This window comes from Chamaea fasciata, unplaced genomic scaffold (genome assembly GCF_029207755.1).
Source record: "Chamaea fasciata isolate MVZ Bird 193981 ecotype frontalis unplaced genomic scaffold, bChaFas1.0.hap1 SCAF_1, whole genome shotgun sequence".
NCBI classification, from domain to species: domain Eukaryota; kingdom Metazoa; phylum Chordata; class Aves; order Passeriformes; family Sylviidae; genus Chamaea; species Chamaea fasciata.
Window position 1 is genome coordinate 60,208,991 of NW_027094086.1, and position 17,536 is coordinate 60,226,526.

The 17,536-nt window shown below is 41.8% G+C and overlaps 1 protein-coding gene across 3 annotated transcripts; it reads left to right on the forward strand.

The window, feature by feature from the left end:
- The first annotated feature begins 7,369 nt into the window (after nt 1-7,369).
- GMNN (geminin DNA replication inhibitor) lies at nt 7,370-15,206 on the forward strand. 3 transcript variants are annotated; one of them, XM_066184611.1, is made up of 7 exons: nt 7,370-7,469; nt 7,953-8,017; nt 9,688-9,786; nt 10,087-10,219; nt 10,897-10,979; nt 11,055-11,165; nt 12,317-15,206. In XM_066184611.1, the coding sequence occupies exons 2-7, from the start codon at nt 7,961-7,963 to the stop codon at nt 12,518-12,520; spliced, it is 687 nt and encodes a 228-aa protein (XP_066040708.1). In that variant the 5' UTR covers nt 7,370-7,469; nt 7,953-7,960; the 3' UTR covers nt 12,521-15,206. The 3 variants fall into 3 exon arrangements, with proteins under 3 accessions (XP_066040708.1, XP_066040716.1, XP_066040724.1); XM_066184619.1 differs by having other exon boundaries at nt 7,394-7,433; XM_066184627.1 differs by lacking the exon at nt 7,370-7,469 and adding an exon at nt 7,565-7,670.
- Nucleotides 15,207-17,536: the final 2,330 nt, after the last annotated feature.

Genomic DNA, 17,536 nt, shown 5'->3' on the forward strand with positions numbered 1-17,536 from the left:
GCGAGTAGGAGGAACCGCCATCCCAGCGCCGGGCCCGGCCGTTTGCTGGCGCAGCCGTGTGTGCCGGGGAAAGCTCGCTGTCCGACAGGCCCTGGACGGGCGGTGCTCCCGAAGGGCCCGGCAGCGCAGGGTCGCGCTGGGGAGCCAAGGGCTGGAGATCGGCTGGTTTGCGCCACAGCAAGGCGCGGGCTGCCAGGGTGGGTGAACGCGTCTCTCCCACCTTTCCCTGGAAGCTGGCGCCTGTGACTCACCGGAACAGCAGCGATATTACAGAGATTACGGGCAGAAGACAAGTGCGGGCACCGTCTCTCTCACATGATCGTGTTTCAAAGCCCATGCAGCACAGCAATGGCACTCTCCAGTAACTCCACATTTCAGTCTTTGTTCCCCCAGTCTCTTACTTGTCCCTGCCAATCCCCCTTGTTCTCTCCTGATCATCAAATTAGTTATTTTGCTTTAGCACGCCTTTCCTCTACGTACTTTTCCTGGGACATCTCTCTCCTGCCTGTCTTGTAGGCAGGAGCTGTGTTCAGCCCTTGGACCTCATCATCTTCCCCAGATGTTAGTCAGACCCTCTGATAGGAACAGTCCTCTTGCCTTCCCCGACACGGGCATTGCCCAGAACATTCCTCTGCTGTTTGAACAAGAACAGAGCAGAAACAGATCATTTTTACCTACTTAGATATTGCTGTTCAGTCCTAATGGGCAATACCGATTAAAAATAACCCTTTACTTGGTGGTAGAAAGCAAGAGAGGTAAACAGGAGGATTACATTAGCTCTGCACTTCTGTGGCTGTTTCTGACTGACAGAGGTTTTTAACTATAACATCAGCCTGTCCATAAGGAGAGCCGCGTTTAAATATCCGCTCTTCCAGCCAGTTTAGTCCAGTTTTGTTTTCCAGGCTGCCCTGTGCGACATTTTGTGCTGCAGCCTTGCGCCCGCTGCTATTTTAAGCCATGACTCACACTTGGCCTGTGACCCTCTTTGTGCCGGCACAGCGGACGCAGCGAAAGCTCGGCACCGCCTGACGCGGGGATTGCCCCGGCACAGAAGGCCCGCGGAGGGAACTGGCGCCTTGCCCACCTGCGCAGGGGAAAGAAGACGTTTTCTTCCAGCCCAGGGACTCCAGCTGCCCTTTTGTGGGTAGGGATGCAGTCACAAGGGATCGGGCAGCTGCCCGGCCTCAGGCTGAGGAATGCATCCAAAAAAATTTGTCAAATGTAGTGCTGGTGCAGGAGCACTTTTTGTTCTGGAGGGCTTTATAGTAGAGCTATGAGGAATATATATACTTAGATGAAAAATGCATATACATATATAGATGTGTGTGTGTCTGTGTAAAGGAAAAGAGAGATCAAGTGCAAAGTACTACATGTTAAGCAGCCACCACCTGTCTTCTGCAAACTCAGGCTGCTCAAATCCTATCAGAAAGGGATGGGGAGCTGGAATCACTCCAGGTTCCTTCTGTAAAGACTGCTGCTCCTCCTTATATAGACAACTTCTTTCCTTTAGCAAGCTCAGAGAAGATTTTTTCCTTTTGGCTCATTGTCTAGTAAAGGTACCCTGACAACATGAGTAAATTAACTAATCCAGGTATGTTTATTATACATTTACATGCAGGAATATTTGCACTATTAAATTAATAAGTAATGGCTGAGTCTTGTCCTACTTTTATATAGTTGTGCTTCTTTTTCTCCATCATGCACAATGATGAAGCTCGAAGGGTAGAAAAACATCCTCATCATGTTAGTTAAAACATATGTTAAAGAGTAACATCTCTTAATGAAGGGAGAGTTAAGACTTAGCAAAATAAATGTTTGTATGCTATTGATCCATAACTCTCTTGACTACATAATTGCATATTAGTGTTATGCTTCATACTGGTTATGCAATGTTGCATCATTTATAAGAGAAGCTTGTGGGCCTGGAAGCTGGGTGTGTATTTTGCAATTATAACACTTGATCCAATGACAGACTGCCTCTCTTCAAATCCAATTTAGAACAATATAAGGTTTATCACTGAGAAGAGAGGAATGTGCATGTTATACAAAACAAACCTGGCAAGTAGGTTGTGGCATTATATGCAGTAATAGTTCTCTTTTTTTAGGCTGAAATCCCGTTAACACAGAAAAAAAAAAAAAATAGTGTTTCTTGTGCACGTTAAATCCAGGCTGAGCAAAACAGCCAGGAGAGTGGGTCAGCTTCTGCTTGCTTAGCACAGCACAGAGAAATCAGCTGGTGTCCTTGAGGCCTTCCCCCAGAGTGAGGAGGACTGTGCACAACACCACGTAGCTGCAGTCCTGTACCCCCGCTGGAGGAGTCAGGTGCACACAGACCCCTCTGAGGACTGCGTTTGCAGCATCAGGGCTGCCACCCTGCAGAAATACAGAATCCAGCAGCATGGGCAGTGGCTTGTGGGAAGGTAGGAAAGACCTTGCGGCAAAAATATATTCCTTGGGAGGGAAAGTGAGTCATGGAATTTTGAGAAGCGCTGAAAGTTTAGAATATCTGGTTGCTACCTATTCTTCTCTAAAAATCTGGTATTTTCTAGTCACCGTATTATCATATCCTCACCATTTTCAGTGAAATCAAGCACTCATTTGCACAATAACTTGTGCTTTTTCTGTAAATTAAAAACAATTGATAACTTTCTAGACACACCTTGACATTTTGGGTTTCTTTTTCCTAAAATTTTTGTAATTTCAGAGTCTAATTCCTGTTTTCAGAATTACATGTTTACTCATAAGCATGTGGGCAAGATTGTACTCTAATGCCTCTGCTCATAATTTCCAGCTTAACGATTAGTTACTTAAAAATTAGTAATTTTGTGTTAATAATTAGTTTTAATAGATTGTCACAAATTGTTATGTATAGACATATTTACAGACATATAGACATATTTATAGACATTCATTTTTAATAGATTGTCACAAATTATTATGTATAGACATATTTACATAATAACACATATTGTTATAGACATATTTAGGAAAAGATGAGATGGATTCTGTTTTCTTTCTTCTGTACATTCCACACATACTGTACTGTATGTTAGAAGCAGAATCAGCCCTGAAGCTACTTGCTTCAAAAACAGAACTATGATTAATTCAGTGCTAAATATTTATGCATCAGACAAAAATAAATTAGTATTCTTTGTAAATTCAAACAAGACAAATTAGATGGTAATTAAAACTCTTTCTTATACTTCAGAACATACTGATTCACTCTTTTCTGCCTTCAGAGAAAACATTAGTTTCTAAGGCATAACAGGAATGCATGTGTGCAAAGAAATGTCAGTGTTTAATGTGTACAACATTCCTTATATTGTGTTCTGGACCCAGTTAGAATCACAGAATCATAGAATGACTTGGGTTGTCCACCACTGCCCACATCTTGTCGTGATGGACAGCAGTGGAGAGAAGAAAATTAACTCTACCCTTGCCAAAACCAGCACACCACTGCACAGCTGTTGCTACAATATTGAGCTTCATTTGGCACTTCCTTATGTCCCCCCTTCTAGTTTCAGGAGGGTGTGGTCATAAAATGGGACATAAGTTCTTGGGCATGTGAGGTATTTGGTACTAAATAATGTAGGTTTTGTGTTTGATCAGCAGATGCTTGCAAGAATAAGGGTAAAATTCAAAAAAACTTCTTTTATTTGTTCAGTCTGTAAATAATATTCTAAATACTTGCAGTCAACAGTAACTTTAGTTTATTATTAATTTATAACCTTCATAGAGCATGTTTAATTTTTAAATCTTAAAGCACTTGTATAAATGATTTTTGAAGCCGTGTGTTAGCACATAACAGTGTCTTAAGGGATGTGTTGGTGGCTCACACAGTACTTAACTAGGGAAAAAATAAACAGGTGAGATGTAGATTTTTCTTTTAACTTTTCACCTCTGAGGAAGTCAGGATCACGGTTCACAGGACAGTCTTTTGCTCTAATACATGAAAATTGTGTGCTCTCTGGAGAGATCTAATTATTAACAGTGGCCATCATCGAAACCCACCCAGCTGGCCTTATGAACTATACTTGGATTGTGCCGTGTACATAACCCACGAGTTTTATTACCATGCAGCCTTCCATGCTGATTAACCCAGGGAAAAGAAGACAAACCGTGAATTTCTGGTCTGTAACACACGAAGCTCGACGGAAAAACAAGAGGCAGAGGGAGGGGAAGCGTGATGCCACGCTGCCACCTACTGTCACCCAGCGGACTGCGGGGAGCTCTTTCATCCCCGAAATTAATATTGGACAGGAGGGCCAAGAGAACGCCAGCGAGGGACCCTGAGAGCCACCGGCGGCCTCGGGGCTTCCTTCCCCGGCCCCTTTGCAGGGTTGCGGCCAGGGTAGGACTGAGATGAGACATTCCCGTGTGTCAGAGGCTCAGCACCGCAGTGGTTCCCCTGGCCCCTCTCCCAGGGTGTTCCTCTGCGTCCCAAACACTTACAGTCGTTGCTTAAATACCAACAAATAGGAGCTCATTTATTATATTTATGTAATAACATAGTGCACCAAATTTTTAAAAATCTCGATGTGGTTTACCTGGCAGGTAGAAATAAAGAGTCCTTAAGCAGCCCAGAGCTGGATCATTATCTGCAAAGTATAAAAAGGGCCTTGACAAAAGGTACCGTGTGACTGTCAAGTACAAATACGTCTTTGCCAGCACTTGATCCAGATAGCAAAGTCCAGACTCTCTCTCTCTGCAATGCTTACGAAGTTTCCACACACTGGTGTATAAGCAATACAGGACCCCCAAGCTGCTGGAGACCCACCTATTCCCACGTTCCCAGGCACATGAAGTCCTCCAAAAAAGGAGCTTTTTTTTTTTTTTTTTCAGTTGTCATTTGAGTTATCAACAGCAATGGAGTATAAAAGCTTTAAAAAGTACACATTCTCTTCTGCCATGAATAATCTAACAAATTGGCTGAGCTCTATGGGAAACCTCGGCATGTTTGCTTAGGCTCACTTGAAGTGCAAATAGTCATAAGTATTCATGACAGAGGGCTTAATTTTTTATGAAACAAACAAGCTGAAATGCATTATTTTGTGCTCAGTCTGAAGAAAAAAATATTCTGCTAGCATTAGGTTGACAGATTTTTGCATGTAAAAATGCCCTGATCCCTATTTAAATTAAAACCTTGGCTACAAAAAGGGGAATTACGACAGTAAAGTAACCTGGACACTTTTGTTTGTTTGTCTGTTTGGTGAGGTTTTTATATCATTATACTGGTTTCCCACAAGGCTATGAATAAGGGTCTAATAATAACTATCAGAGTTCTTTCTGAGATGGTGATGGGGTTCTTTACAAACCTCTCAAAGTGAAGAGACTGAACTCTGGGACATGGTGGTTCGTAAGAGGACACGTTCTTCAGCTGGATAAATTGAAGGAGTGGCAGCTTTGTAATTAACCTCCAGAGTGTATGCCTCCAGCAAGGAACAAATTTAAAGGAAAAACAAACACAACTGTCACATCAGAACCATCTCCCATTACCTTGGACCTTTCCAATTACCAACATCTCCAAAAGCAGTTATTCCACTTCTGAACTGTAAATCCACCTGAATTTGTTTTACGAATTAAACCTGAATTTTGAGAAGGTAATGTCTGAGAAAGTTTCATTTGAAAACAAAGTATTTACAAGATGTATAATTTATGTATTGCAGCCATAAAATGCACAGTGCCTCTTACATATGATTTATGATAGAAATGGATGCGTGCCTCTAATTTAAATGCTTAGTATAGTTTTTATTGGATTTTTAAATTTCTCTATGAGAAAACTTAAAATGTAAAAATAGGAATGTTTTTATATTGTGCTTATATAGACACTAAGCGTATAGAGATTTTTCTGAAAGGACATTCAATAAGCATATCTGCTGGTGTTTTGAAACCTGGAAATTTTAAATTTTCTTCCAGAATCAACAAGAATTAAACTGACCTAAGAGCATGAACTATTTTTTTTTTTTTGGTACTGTAACAGAACAATGTTAATTTAGATGATGTTTCTGCATGTGTTATTTTCATTTTCTGTATAGAAGACAAAGCATACTGAGGTGACACCTTGCTTGTGACACTATTATTCAAGATAACAAGAAAGGACCTGACTGAAAAACTGCAGAAGGACATTATGGAATTGAGTGATGGGCAAATACAGCAGTGAAATTCAATGCAGATAAACATCAAAGAATATGCATAAGAAAAAAAAATCTTAATTTCACACATTGAATGACAAACTTTGAACTGACCATCACTCAAGAATAGTATCTCAGTTATGGCAGGTTTTCCCACAGAAATGCTAACCCAGTGTTCAGTAGTGGCAAATCAAATGCTATACAGTTCATAAAAGAGCAGGAACATGGAACAGCTTTCATGTCAGGGATGTCTAAGTAGGCCTGGGAGAGAGAACTGGAGAGCACTGTGTAACAGTGGCCTAGATGAGGACAGGTTGTTTGTTGTCCCTTCCAGTACAAGGACTGGGACATCAAGTGACAACATCGGAATCAGGTTCAAAGAAAAAAAAAAAAAAAGGATGATGCTTTTCAGACCAAAGGTTATCTGAGCACTAGAGAGGTACTTGCCAAAGGATATTGTGGACAATGAAAATTTAAATGGGTCAATGAGAGACTGAATAAGTTTATGCAAGAGACATCAGCTTTATTTCCCTATCCTTGTTTAAAGATTTCCTAATGCACCTTTTTTTATGTTCTGCCTTTCTTGCTTTCATCGGACCATGTCATTCTATTTAAAACATTCTCATAAGTGCCTTAGAATTTATTTCCAAACGGGAGACTGACAGAATGGCAGACTAAATAAATACTTCTGTCTGTAATTATCCCAATTTCTAATAGCTCCATTATATTGCTTGGGAAAAAATGTTGATAGCTGTTCTGTGAGACCTTGATTGCAAGGAATGTGTCCTTAACTCGACAAAATGTTTATTCACAAGTCAGCAGAAGATACTATTAGTATAAATAAAAGATAAATGTGCAAATATTTGCAAGAATATAATTGTCAAGTGGTTTCTAACAAATTTAACAGCAGCCTTAGGCGTAATTAATAAGAGCTGTAGTCTATATCGTGCATAAAATTAGTGTGGTGCAGCAGTTATTGTGGCTTAACACTGCTAATTTTCTTCCCCTGTTTTGCAGGTTGCACCGCGTTCAGATAGGAGCGTTGAGAATAAGCGGGGACGTGATTAAATCTGACTCGCTGCAACTCCTTTATAACTAAAACGAAAAACAGAACCCAGAAACGACCGAACCCCACACGACAAGGCGCAGCGGCGCGCGCCCCCTCAGCACCGGCCGCGGCGCGCGCCCCCTCAGCACCGGCCGCGGCGCGCCATTGGCTCGGAGAGGGGCCCCCGATCACGTGACCGTCAGCGCGCTCCTCATAGCCGCGCGCCGGGCGCGAGAGGGTGACTGGCCGTGCGGGTGCGTGGGGCGCTGGCCGTGCGGGAGCGGCCGCCGGTGAGCGGGGCCGGCGAGCTCGGGAGAGGGCCGGGAGGGACGAGAAGGGGCTCCTCTCCTCGGTAGAGCCGCCGCCGCAAGCTTCCGTGGCCGAGTTTGGGTGTTGGCGGGCTCCTGCCTCGCTATTCCCCATTGGCCGCGGCGGGGCGGGAGGGGCCCTGCGAGCTCGCCTGGCGGGAGCGGGGCCGGGGTTCCGTGTGGGTGAGTGCCCGGTTCCCCCCCAGCCATTCTGGGACACCCCCATCCCTGCGGGAAGGCTGCGGGCGCTGTGGCGGCGCGGGGCGATGCATTCCCGGCGCGCCCGCCGCTCGGGGCTCGGGTGCAGTCTCTGGAGCGGCCCTCTGACCACGCTGTGCAGGGCGGACTGCTGACGGCTGCCATGAAAGCTGATAATCCGAAATTTTAATGTTCTTTAACTTGTGTTTCCCGAACTAAAGGAGTAGACGGATGCTGTATTAATTTTATTGTTTTTTCCTACTGCAGTTGATCTTATGAATTCCAAAATGAAACAGAAACTGGCCGCGGAGAAGTCCTCAGGATCTTTGCAGGTATAGGCTTTAAAGCCTTGACGCTATACCCCTGACTGACACAAGCTTCTCTGTCCACTCAAGGAATATAAAGGGATGTGTTGCAATGTGCTTCCACCTGGCTTATGTCCATTTGGCTTGAGAAACCTCCTGGCAGACAGTGTGGCTTGGGAACATGCTGTCCTGATTGGGCCTATGTGCTTATGACTACTTTTTTTTCCCTGTTGCTCAGCAAGTCTTTTTTACTTTGACACTGAGCTTATTGTCTCTCCGTTTAATTTTTCCGGGTTAGTTTGGTTTGTTTGTCCTGACTATGTGCCTTTGCTTACTGAATCTGTCTGGCTTATGCCTAGGGGTTGTAGAGTAGGTTTTGTAGGCTGTTCTTCATGGGTGGGAACTTACCAAGAGTTGTGTCTGTCTTGTGTCGAACATGTTTTAATTGAAGTATTCAAGCAGGCAGTTCACTTTCTAAAGTGACCCTCGTGAATCATAGTTGCCTTGGAATTGGTGGAAATGCTTAAACAATTTATATTTTTAAGAGTTAACTGATTAGGTACAAACCTTAGTAACTTTTCTCGGTAGATCTTTTAACGTAGGCTCTAATCAGAATAGTACAAAACTGTATATGATAGAGACTAGTAGTTCTTGTATGATGAGGCGTAGTTACTGGAATGAGAACTTCAGGTGTTAATGAAAATTGCCAATTGACAGATCTGATTAATGGCGATCTTGTTCCATAGTGTCTCTGGGGTATAAATTGCTCGATGGTGCTTTTTGCACTTTCAGTGGGTTAACTTGAGTATTGGCCAATAATTTTTTGGCAGAGTGTACTTAACTCTAATCCTAAGTAGCAGCAAGCAGTGCCTGACACACGGTGTGACTCTTGTTCCCACAGCAGTTAATGTTTGCCCTTCAGTGGAACAGTAGGATAATTGGTGGCAGCAACTACCGTGGGAAAGGCGAGCTCTTGTCCTATGAACCACGGTGTGAATCGGTGACTTTCTCACGCCGGTGTGGCATTGTATCCTGGCTGTTTTTCCTTGGTTGTCTGCCATTGTTTGCTGTCCCGTGGTGGCAGTGTAACCAACCCAATCAGAAAGCTTTGATGCGGGAAAGAGGCATTTATGCATGATAGGAAGGGTGATAAACATGCTGGTTAGACAAAACAATAGCCTGTCTCGATCGAAGCAAGGAAGCTTTTGATCCGTTTTAATGGATAATCAAAGTAACACATCTATTCAAATGAACTCTGCTTGATGGTGTGTTCACAGGTTACAAAAACAGCTGTTGCCTCAAGTGATATGCCTTTACCCCACCTAACCTTGCAACTGCAGTCACTTTTGGCCCTGTCCCCAAGAGTCTGAGACTGCTGCTCTCAAACTCAAGTTTGAGAGTTTCAGCTAAAGTCACTGGCCTTGAAATCAGAGTATTTCTGCTCAAATTCCTTTTTGAAAGGCAAATGTTTCCTAAGAGGCAGGGATTGATCATAGCTCCATGTGATTAAGATCCATCTCTGCTGCAAATAATTAGAGCCCCTTCCTTACAAAAGCCTTAATATAGGCTACAGTGTCCTTTTTTTTTGTCTTGAAAAGATGGATTGTGTGTTAGCTTAATGGAGGCATGATGGATTCATAATTTTCAGTTTGTGAAAAGAAGAGTGGCTACTGTCTGAACCGTATTTGTCTTTTCAGAAGTACCTCACAGATACCACTAGCAGTGCTGCCCCAAGACAGACTCTGAAAATGATCCAGCCTTCGGCAGCAGGTAGCCTGGTTGGCAGACGTAATGAGGTATGAACTGAAAGATAATCTGTAGATATAGAATTATTTCTAGTCATGGTGAAATGCTATTGAGCTCTTAACTGAAAACTAATGTATATGAAAGAAAAAATAATGTGCTAACTTGTATCACACAACTTAAGCTTACTGTTGTTATAGTAATAACCAATATTTAAACCTAGAAATTTCTGAATTCTTTGGGTATTAAGGCAGATGTCTAAACTATCACTATAATGTGAAGAATTAGAGACTTCCAGGCTTGGAAGCTTGTATTTTTGTGAAGGCTGAGATGTTGCTCTATGTTTTATGCAGAAGAACTCTTCAGTCCGAAGGAAACTCTGGAATAACAAATTTGTCTCAAAGACTTGTAAAGCTGAGGTGTCTGTGGACAAGGAGCAAGAAAATGAGAATGATGTCATTCAAGCTGAAGATCTCATGACAAAAGGTATGTGGTAGTTCCTGAAGTGTTTTCTTACTTTAAATGCTGTGCTGCTGCGGGACTACTTGAGATGTATTTCCCGTGTCATTTAGGTAAGGGCTCTGTGGGTTTTTCATAATGTCTAGCAGGAGTTGATGATACTTATCCTCTGTATTAAAGTATAGATGACTAGTATTTACGAATGAGTTAAGGATAACCAGAAGCTGAGAAGTACTGTATGCAGCAGTGTTAAGTAGTCTTGTTAAGTAGTTTGTTATTTTGGCTGGGCTATAAGTTTTCCAGTGACTAGTAATTAAGCTGAAATGAGAACCTATTCTGGAACTGTGTTGTGTGCACAGTTTCTCAGAACCTTTATGCCCAGTGTGGACAGTGACTTGGAAGTTGCACTTCTGTCTTCCACAAAGCACACGTTAAGAGCAGCATTTGCAAATGTGGCCATCTTGCAGAGCCTGCTGCCATGCTTGAGGCAGCTTCCTGAAGGCACTGTACAGCCATTACTGCAGTGTGGGATCTGTTTCCTCTAAGCTTGTGTCACTAGTTGTAGTTCCACAACGAATCTTTGAAAGCACTACACAGAGTGAGTTCTTAGTTCCTCACCTCACAGAATACTTGTCTACAAGTTAGATATCTTAAGGTGCTCTTGAGAAGTCTCACCATAGACTTACTGTAGCCTCTAACTTCAGGAAGCCCTTCATCTCAGTATTGGAAAGAAGTGGCTGAAGAAAGGAGGAAGGCTCTGTATGAAGTGCTTCAAGAAAATGAAAAGGTAGCTACTCAAAGATACCTAACTACTTCATCACTGGCTATTGTCTTCTTCTAACATTTTGTTATTTGAACTCAGTTGCACAAAGAAATCGAGCAGAAGGATGGTGAAATTGCCCGCCTGAAAGAAGAGAATGACGAGCTCCTGTCCCTTGCTGAGCATGTGCATTATATGACCAGTGTGATTGAGGTATTTAAAGCAATTTTCAGTGAATGTTGTAGAACAAAAAAGTGAGAAACCAGCCAAGGTATTTATAATGAATCATGACTTCTGTTATATGTGCTGACGTGACTCTTCATTTTAAATTGCTCTCTGACCTGTTTCCTGCAGGATTATTGCTCTAATTCTAGAGTCATAAAGCTCCTTCTAGGGGATGAATTTTTCCCATCTTAGAACCTACAGGAGTAGTGAGAATACTAAGATGGATGTTTTCTGAAGGAGGGATTCAACCTACTCTCTTAACAGAATAAGATTTGCATGTTGGAGGCTGTGATAAGGGAAAGAAGAGTTGATTTTTCCCTTTTATGGGATGACTTAAGTTCATGTGCTTAATAGGTTGGTACTGGCTGTGTCCAGTTTAGAAAAGTAAACTTGGAACAGAGAACCAAAGTAGTGTGGTGAGAGGGACCATTATGGACTTTAAAGTCAAGGTTTTCTTGTCAAGGCAGGGCCCAAAAAGGGCTGTACACAGAGTCTCTTTAGGGTTCATAAACTTGTAAATATCCTAACAGCTCCCTCTGTGAATTCCTTGGGGCAAGTAGTTGTGTCACTAATTCCATGGCTCCTCTAGCAGGAATGCATTGATTTTAAGAGTCTCTGAACTTGCAATAAATATATAGATAGCTGTGGAACCTCGATGTTCTGGCTTTCAGGTTGGTTTTGCAGGGACTAAGCTGTGATATGAAGCTTGGTGCCTGACAAATCTGGGTTGATCAAGTGCTAGAGACTGCTGGGTCTTAAAGTTCATCTAGACTTAATGTAGCTTCATTGTCTGTAACTAAAAATGGAGTAAATCGGTTGCACAGTAATTTTTCTAAAGTAAAACCTATATGGTACTATAGCAAATACTTAACTTTAGGTTGCCTGAGATAAACAGTTCTTCGTACTGTAGAACCTAAGAAAAACTTAACAAAGCAGATGTGGTGTGCAAGTTAAGAGCTAGTAATTTGAGTTCACCTTGTGTCTTTAAGATTTTTGTAACTAAGGAATGTTTTGATTATATCAACAACCTCCAAATGAAGGTAAATAGTTTGCTTAATTTAATATGCAGAGTCTTACTTCAGTATTTAATAGTTATTAAGTAGAAAAAATACTAAATTCACTGTCTTGTTCCTTTATAGAGGCTAACTGGGCAAGCACCTGACAGTCCTGAGACGCTGGAGAGTCTGACTCTAGAGGAATCCAGACAGGAAAATAAAGAGCATACCTGTGGAGATGAGGCAAACAGCCCTTCTGAAGAAGAGCCATCGCAAGTATTGTCTGGCTTAAGGGAGACTAGATCAGATCTTCCTTCAAAGGAAGCAAGCCATTTGCAACTGGAATGACAACCTTTAAATAGGCTTATGTATGTGGCTTTTAATTGCAGACTTCCTCTTGAAAGGATATACTAAACCTCAGGTATAGAAACTCTTGTGGGAACATTACAGATGTTGGTATTTTTAACTGGAATTATGTAGCAGTGGGAGGAGTATCTGAATATTGCATGGAAAAGATACTACAGGCTGCATGTAGTTGCTTGTATGAAACACAAATACTGTGTATTTCAACTGTTGTGTAAATACTTTTCTTATCAGTTGGTCTGACATGATATGTGAAAATTGATAAATAAATCTTTGCATTACCAAACCAGCCTCTTAATTGACAGGGGAATGGCTAATCCTAGGTTTAAATCAATTATGACTACTGTAGATGGAAGCTTTCAAGATTTTTGGGGGAATGCCTAGGCAGTTTTTAAATCTTTTTAGATTTGCAGACTTCTGGAGAACAAAGTTGCTTTTCTGGTGGGTAGAGAGGGGAAAAACACAAAAATTTGTGTGCTGTTGGTGATGTTTGAGAAAGCCAGGATTGGGTAATAAGAGTCAAAATCTAAAGGTCAGTTAGATTTAGGATTTTCAGGTTTTTTAAAATTAATTTCCTCTGCTTTCTGTGGAAACATTTTGCAAGCTGTGTAATGAGAGCTTAAGTGGGAAATACTAGACCATTTCTTTTAGTAATAATTTCCATTGGCTTATGAGGAGAAGGTGCTGTGTTCTTGGTCCCAGCAGCAGCTGTGCTGAAAACTAGGTGGAGACAAAGCAGCTATTCTGAAAGGAAAGGTACTGCTCTGGTATTTACCAAGAGATGAGACACCCTTTTACCAAGGTAGTTGGGTTTTGGAAGGTTTACAGGAATAGAAAGTGATCCTTAAAACCTTGAGCACCTTATCTGGCATCTGCATGGAGTGTGATGGAGCAGGAGAATAAATTGGACACAGATATGCAGGAGAGGCTTTGACAATGGTGACTGTTACCAAATCTTGGGTGGATCTTAAAACTGAGTGGCTCTCAGGAGGCAGAAGTGATCAGAAGAATCCTGGTTCGTGGATCTATCTGGCCTTGCCAAAGATGGTTGCTTCAGGATATGTGTGAATGACTCTGGAGCTATCAGATTGGCCCTTTTATATTCCTTCTGTTGTACTTCGTCTGGCTGTTGGTAAGTTAACAGATGTTTTACAGCTGATTTCAGTTGTGCCATCCAGGAAATGTCAGAAACCTTTAGTAGGAGGTGATACTCCTGGCTGCCATTTTACCTCAAGCATGTTAACTAGAAAATGAGGCATCGCAATTTATTGTGAACTTTGTAATCCCAAGATTACATCTTCCAGTGTGTGCTCCAGAGGGTGCTTTGATGTATTCCTTTCCATCACAGTGCTGAAAAGGTGATAAAGGTGTGTCCTTTATCTTGCAGTGAAGCTGTCTTGAAAAAACAAAATTGGGTGCTGGGCAAATGCTTTGTAGAGCAACCTTGGTTTTCTGTTAAGAAATGGATAAGCTTGTCAAGTGACTTAGACCTCTCCTATCTCAGATTCTAAGCAATTTTCATAACAAAGTAGTTCAACATTAGTAAATAAAATTCATTTTGATATAATTTTTTTTGCGGTTCAAGTTTGTTATTCATTGTTAACTCTATTTTTTTTAGAGGTGGCTCTATTTTTCAACGTCAGGCATATTGTATTTGCAGAGGCAGTAGAAGGGAAGAAAGGGCTGTGGCATAACAGCAGACCAAAATGAGACAGCAAATGCAACTTTCCCACTATTTCACTTCCTGCTCTGTGATCTGCTGTAGTGGAGGTGCTGTTGTTGAAACAGAATTGCCAGAAAGAGACAAAACCAGAATTTGTGTGCAGTGTCTGTGTTTCTTCAGGTTGATCAAGAAGAATGCTTTTTAGGTTTAAATCTTGTCCTTTTTCTGGGTTGATTTTATTTAAATAAAAGCTGTGACAGTCCCTTGATATGCTGGATCCTTCTGTTGAAATAGACTGTGTACAAATAAATCACGAAGTTCTGCAAGTAGGCTGATGGATGTACAGCAGCATTTGGCCCACCTGTAATAGAGTAATTTTTTACATCAAAAAGGCGTGTGCCACTCAGTAATGCATACTAATGTTTTAAAGACCACTGTGGTATTACGTGCAGTTTGTTAGCAGAGAGGATAGTTTGCTGTATAAACTGAAGAAAAATGTGATGCAGGAGGAAGCCAGGTGTGAGATCCAAACTGCCATAATAATAAAACCTATATACATGCTTTGTCACAGATGCATTGAACCTTGATCAAACACTGACTATGCCTGTTTATCAGACATTAATGTATAGAAATGCTCAGCAGTATTAGGATGCTTCAATAATTGCTGTTTAAAAATGTTCTGAAAGGATTGGGTTTATTTATTGTTCTGAAAATTCCTGTGTGTTTTTTTGAACATGCGTGCAGTAACACTGTGCAACATACTAAGTCTAGGAACTTTGTATTTACATGCTAAGGGTTTGTCAAAGGTGTAAGTTTTATACAGAGATTTTTGTGATTAGTTCTCTTACAACCATCTGACATTTTAAGTATATAGGGAAACTCATTTATCACTGGAACATAGCTATGTAGCAGCTGAAAATCAACATCACTGAAGACAACCTTTATATCCAGATGAATTAGAGGGAACATTCTATGTAGCACAATAAAATTATCAGTTCTGGAACCTAACTACAGAATGTGATTCTTTCCAAGAAGTCAAATGCATTTGTGCTACCAGCACATGGACTTCCTTTCACTGCAGAGGGTACAGACACAATCTTGTCTTTCACTGGGGCAGGCTCAGGCTGTGTGGATGTGGGATGTATCTGCAGTGTCCTAGCACTTCTCCCATAAAATGTGCATGTCTGAACAGGGCTGAATTTCAGCCATGCAAGAGTGAAGAGCGGGGAGGTGGGTCACTTGCAGGTACCAGATGCTTCAAGAATAAGCAGCTGTGCAGGGACAAATCAACCATGGGGCAGGTGGATTGTTTGTGGGAGGAAGAACTCCTAACTGGTTTACACTAACAATTGTTAATTTTGCTGAACACCCATTGTACTTAAGACAATGTGTGGAGAAATTAATTAGACTATAATAGCTACTTCTTTGGGCAGCTGAAACTCACTTGGTTTTTGGCGTTGGATTGCTTACGTCAGGGCCTGCACCATTGTCCTATGTTGCAGCTTATGGTGTGGCCTCTGCATAAGTCATGAAGTTAGAGGTTATTTTTTTCTAGGAATATGTTCTAAATGCATATTCATTTACTTCAAGGGCCATTTCAGGTTGTTTTCAGAACTGGATATGAGAATTTAATAACGTGCAAACTTTGCCAAGGCTGTGCTTTTCCAGCACTCCAGTGTTTTTAAGACTGAATTGCATTGTCATCATTTTTTTTTTCAGCAGAAAATGTTTGTGTTATTCGTTTCTCTCTCCATTCTTGTAATAACACAGAGCAGTTCAGAAACTGAGAGTGGTGTTACGAGGAACCTTAATTGGCTGCTGTTTGTTGAACTGCTGGCAGCTGCCTGTAATGAAATGTGATCAGTTGTGAGGACACATCTATCCTACCCTCAGGCACTGCAGCCGTTTGAAGCTCCGTGCTGTGGATTCTCTCCTCAGGACAATCCCACTGCAAAGCAGGGAGTCATGCTTAAAATACACAGATTAACATGGACTTCAAATTTGGGAGTCAATACAACTGCCAAACACTGTATCACAGACTGCAAGCTAGGGTGAAACTCCAGAGGATAACTTCTGGAGGTCTGATGGATGCAACAGCCTTGCCCAGTAGCAGTGTGAAACTGGGTAGCCTAACATGATGCTGCTGTAGCTACAGTAGTATGGGGGTGCTATAGGTTTCTACTTATGGGGCCAAAAGCTGAGACAGTGACAGCATGGTGGGGGAGTAAAAACCTCCATATGGATATGAAGGACTTAAAGGATACCTTTACCACCAGATAAACCCCTTTCCCAAGTGGACTTGTAGCGAGCTGCCCATCTCTTCCATCTCCACTGCTGCTGAGCTACTTTGGTATGGGAACTTTTTCCTAACATACTTTCCTGGGGTGGCCCCTGACCTTTAAATTTGTCCAAGTCAGCCTGCTGCAGCCCTAAGAGCTTTTGTAATTACTCCCTGCTGCTTCCTCCTTTACTAGTTGGTGAGCATGAACCTCATGATGCTCACCTCTGTGCATCTGGTTTTTCCTACTACACTAAGGAGTGCATTAATGTGCCAGGAAGAGGCAGCGTTGTCAGCTCTGCAAGCATAAAAATGTACAAACTATGAGACAAATAAATGGTTTGGGTGTTTTTATTTGCCTTCAGGTTTTGGAAGCTTTAAGGTCTGTTCACTTTGTCATGGCTGTCATGAATCCTGTTAGAAGATAGTTATTTGTGTATTTAGTTTTCTAAAACAGCATTAATGCTCCAGGTGAAACTTAGTCTCTATACATCTGCATCCCACGTTCAAGCTTGTCAGTCTCAGATACCACAGCAGGAACTAAGTTTAATCTGACTGCTCATACTAAAATTCTTGTGCATTTCCTCAGTGACTTTATTCAGAGCACAACTTGCTCCCTCCTATCTGCCTCCTTTGAACTGAATGATTTTTAATGGTTGTAATGCTGTAGCAGATGAACTTTATATTAATAAACTTCTCAAAGGGTGGCTTTAAACTACGATGAGATGAGATACACCCTCCATGCGATGCAATACCTCTATATGTGAGCTGCCCCGTCCTCTGCAGCTTTGGCTCCCTGCTCTGTAGGCAGCTCTACATTCCCCAAGGTGTGTGCTGTAAGCCTGAATGTTTTAAAAGGGAAAATGAATGGAAGGAATGCCTTCTGTCTGAGGAGAGTCTGCCTTCACAGAAGGGAGGAGTAATCAGTGCAAGTTCGGTAACAATCCTGGAGCCTCTCCAGCCCATTTTCTGGTAGTCCCTGTGGAGCCTTTCTTGGTAAGTATCTTGAACGATACACAAAACTGGCTTGCTCTGAACTTAAACTATGAGCCTGATAGTG

What these genes read in the sequence shown, in the direction of transcription:
- GMNN (XM_066184611.1), top strand. Translation starts at nt 7,961, where the DNA reads ATGAATTCCAAAATGAAACAGAAACTGGCCGCGGAGAAGTCCTCAGGA. An exon ending in AGTCCTCAGGATCTTTGCAG is followed by an intron (nt 8,018 to 9,687) that starts GTATAGGCTTTA and finishes TTGTCTTTTCAG; the next exon opens with AAGTACCTCACAGATACCAC. An exon ending in ATATGACCAGTGTGATTGAG is followed by an intron (nt 11,166 to 12,316) that starts GTATTTAAAGCA and finishes GTTCCTTTATAG; the next exon opens with AGGCTAACTGGGCAAGCACC.